Here is a 1,934-nt window from a genome sequence, read left to right as displayed (position 1 = left end):
GTCCTGGCTTCAAAATCGAATTTGTTATATTTTCCACCAGATGGCGCCATTTTTCCAATGTTTCTCCTATGGAGCAAATACAAGCTTTTCCCCTATTCTCTGTTTACTGTATTATAGAGACCTGCAGGACAATTTAATAAATTTAAACCAATTTAAAAATTTGGTAGTTATGTATATAATATTATTATATATAATATTTTTAAGTCAGTTTTTTGATGCAGACATTTTTGTCCTCTGAGGACCTGAGAGTGAGTTTGTTTTCAATCTGACACTGCACAAAAAATAACACTGCATCAAAATGAATGTTGTTGCTAATCACTGACATATCCCAATATGTTCCTTAGCATTTATTATATGAAATATAATTAATTTATATAACAACAGTGGCATTATATAAACAAACGGTCATTTAAAGGGTTAAAATCCTGAAAACGAATGAATATTTGATAGTTATGATCAGGACTGATGTTGGTTAAAAAAATTAACTAATTGAAAGCGGAACATTATTATATTATATTATAACAGTTTTTGTTCTCGAAGGACCTCTGAGTAACTTGGGTTAAGAAAGTGAGAAGCAAATGTTCTCACTAAACAAACGCATATTCAAAAGAAAACATGCGCAGGAGTGACGTCATCACCAGGAACCAATTCGAACAGTGAAATCACGTGCTGCTCAACGGCGCGTCTGATTGGTCAGATTGGTTGACTGTCCAGGCGTTTAGCTGCTACGCTAGCAGAATTTACGGGATAGCAAGAATATAACGTGAATATCACATAAATTACCTGGCAAAAGTGTGACGGTATTAAAGTAGTAATATATTATCTTTATTTTCAGTACCCTGTCATTGGATAGAATACACGACAAAAAGAATTAAGAGCTAATTTAGCCGCGAGCCCTGTAAGTGACTCTCGCTCGCCCCCGTCTGTAGCAGCTCGCACACATTGATTAGACAGACGTGGCATAAGAAACCGTTTGTGTGGTCCGATCAAAGCTATCGATTATTTATTAAATATCGTTTATTTCTTTCGATCGCGAGCATGGCCTCTGGTGTGGGCAAATGGGAGGTGGTGAAGAAAGGAAAGAAACCGAATAACAGCAGCGTTTCCGGTGAAAAACCTCAACAACAGGAGAAGAAATCGAGCAGGAAAGCGTTGAGGGAGGCCAACATGGGCCAAACTGACACGAACCGTAAGAAATACAACCGAAATACTTGAGAACACATGCAGATATTGGGCAGACCATAATATGTGTCTGATCTTATTTAATCACAATTAAATCAGACCACTGTCACTTTTAGGACATGTTAGAAGCACATTGGAAAAAAAGACTCCAATTATTCATAACTAATAATGTATGTTTTTATAATCCTATGATAAGCAAAGATAAATAATGTTGTTGTTGTTGTCATATCTTTGTAAGCATGTAATTCTGGTTATTTTCACTCTATATCACTTTTGAAAAATATTTATTTTTTTCTCTATCACACGTCATCACAATATACAGATGTGAACTGTAGGGGGCGCTCTAACACATTATACCCCTCACAGATGTGAAATGTAGGGGGCGCTCTAACACATTTTACCCCTCACAGATGTGAACTGTAGGGGGCGCTGTAACACATTTTACCCCTCACAGATGTGAACTGTAGGGGGCGCTGTAACACATTTTACCCCTCACAGATGTGAACTGTAGGGGGCGCTCTAACACATTTTACCCCTCACAGATGTGCTCGTCCATAGACATTCAGTCTAATGTTCAGTTCAAGCAACACCCTCATTATTTCATTGAATATCTCGGCCTCTGAGTGGACTACAAGCTCAAACTAAGTGTCATTAGAAAGATGGGATCCTCCCCTTTGCGATGGTGTATAACGTTTTATCGTCAATAGTCGAAAACATATTGTTTCTGGGCTGCATATTTTGTTCTGGACATC

General features: G+C 37.6%; 1 protein-coding gene across 1 annotated transcript in view; it reads left to right on the top strand.

The window, feature by feature from the left end:
- Positions 1 to 702: 702 nt before the first annotated feature.
- Positions 703 to 1,934, top strand: part of tmem214 (transmembrane protein 214) — an 11,938-nt gene continuing 10,706 nt past the window's right edge. The window contains exon 1 of the mRNA XM_052118356.1: positions 703 to 1,189. Coding sequence (XP_051974316.1) covers positions 1,039 to 1,189 — 151 coding nt within the window. The 5' untranslated portion in view covers positions 703 to 1,038. The remainder of the gene's footprint in view (positions 1,190 to 1,934) is intronic.

Source organism: Xyrauchen texanus, chromosome 45, assembly GCF_025860055.1.
Source record: "Xyrauchen texanus isolate HMW12.3.18 chromosome 45, RBS_HiC_50CHRs, whole genome shotgun sequence".
Classification (NCBI taxonomy): domain Eukaryota; kingdom Metazoa; phylum Chordata; class Actinopteri; order Cypriniformes; family Catostomidae; genus Xyrauchen; species Xyrauchen texanus.
This window is presented reverse-complemented; position numbering and strand designations above follow the sequence as displayed.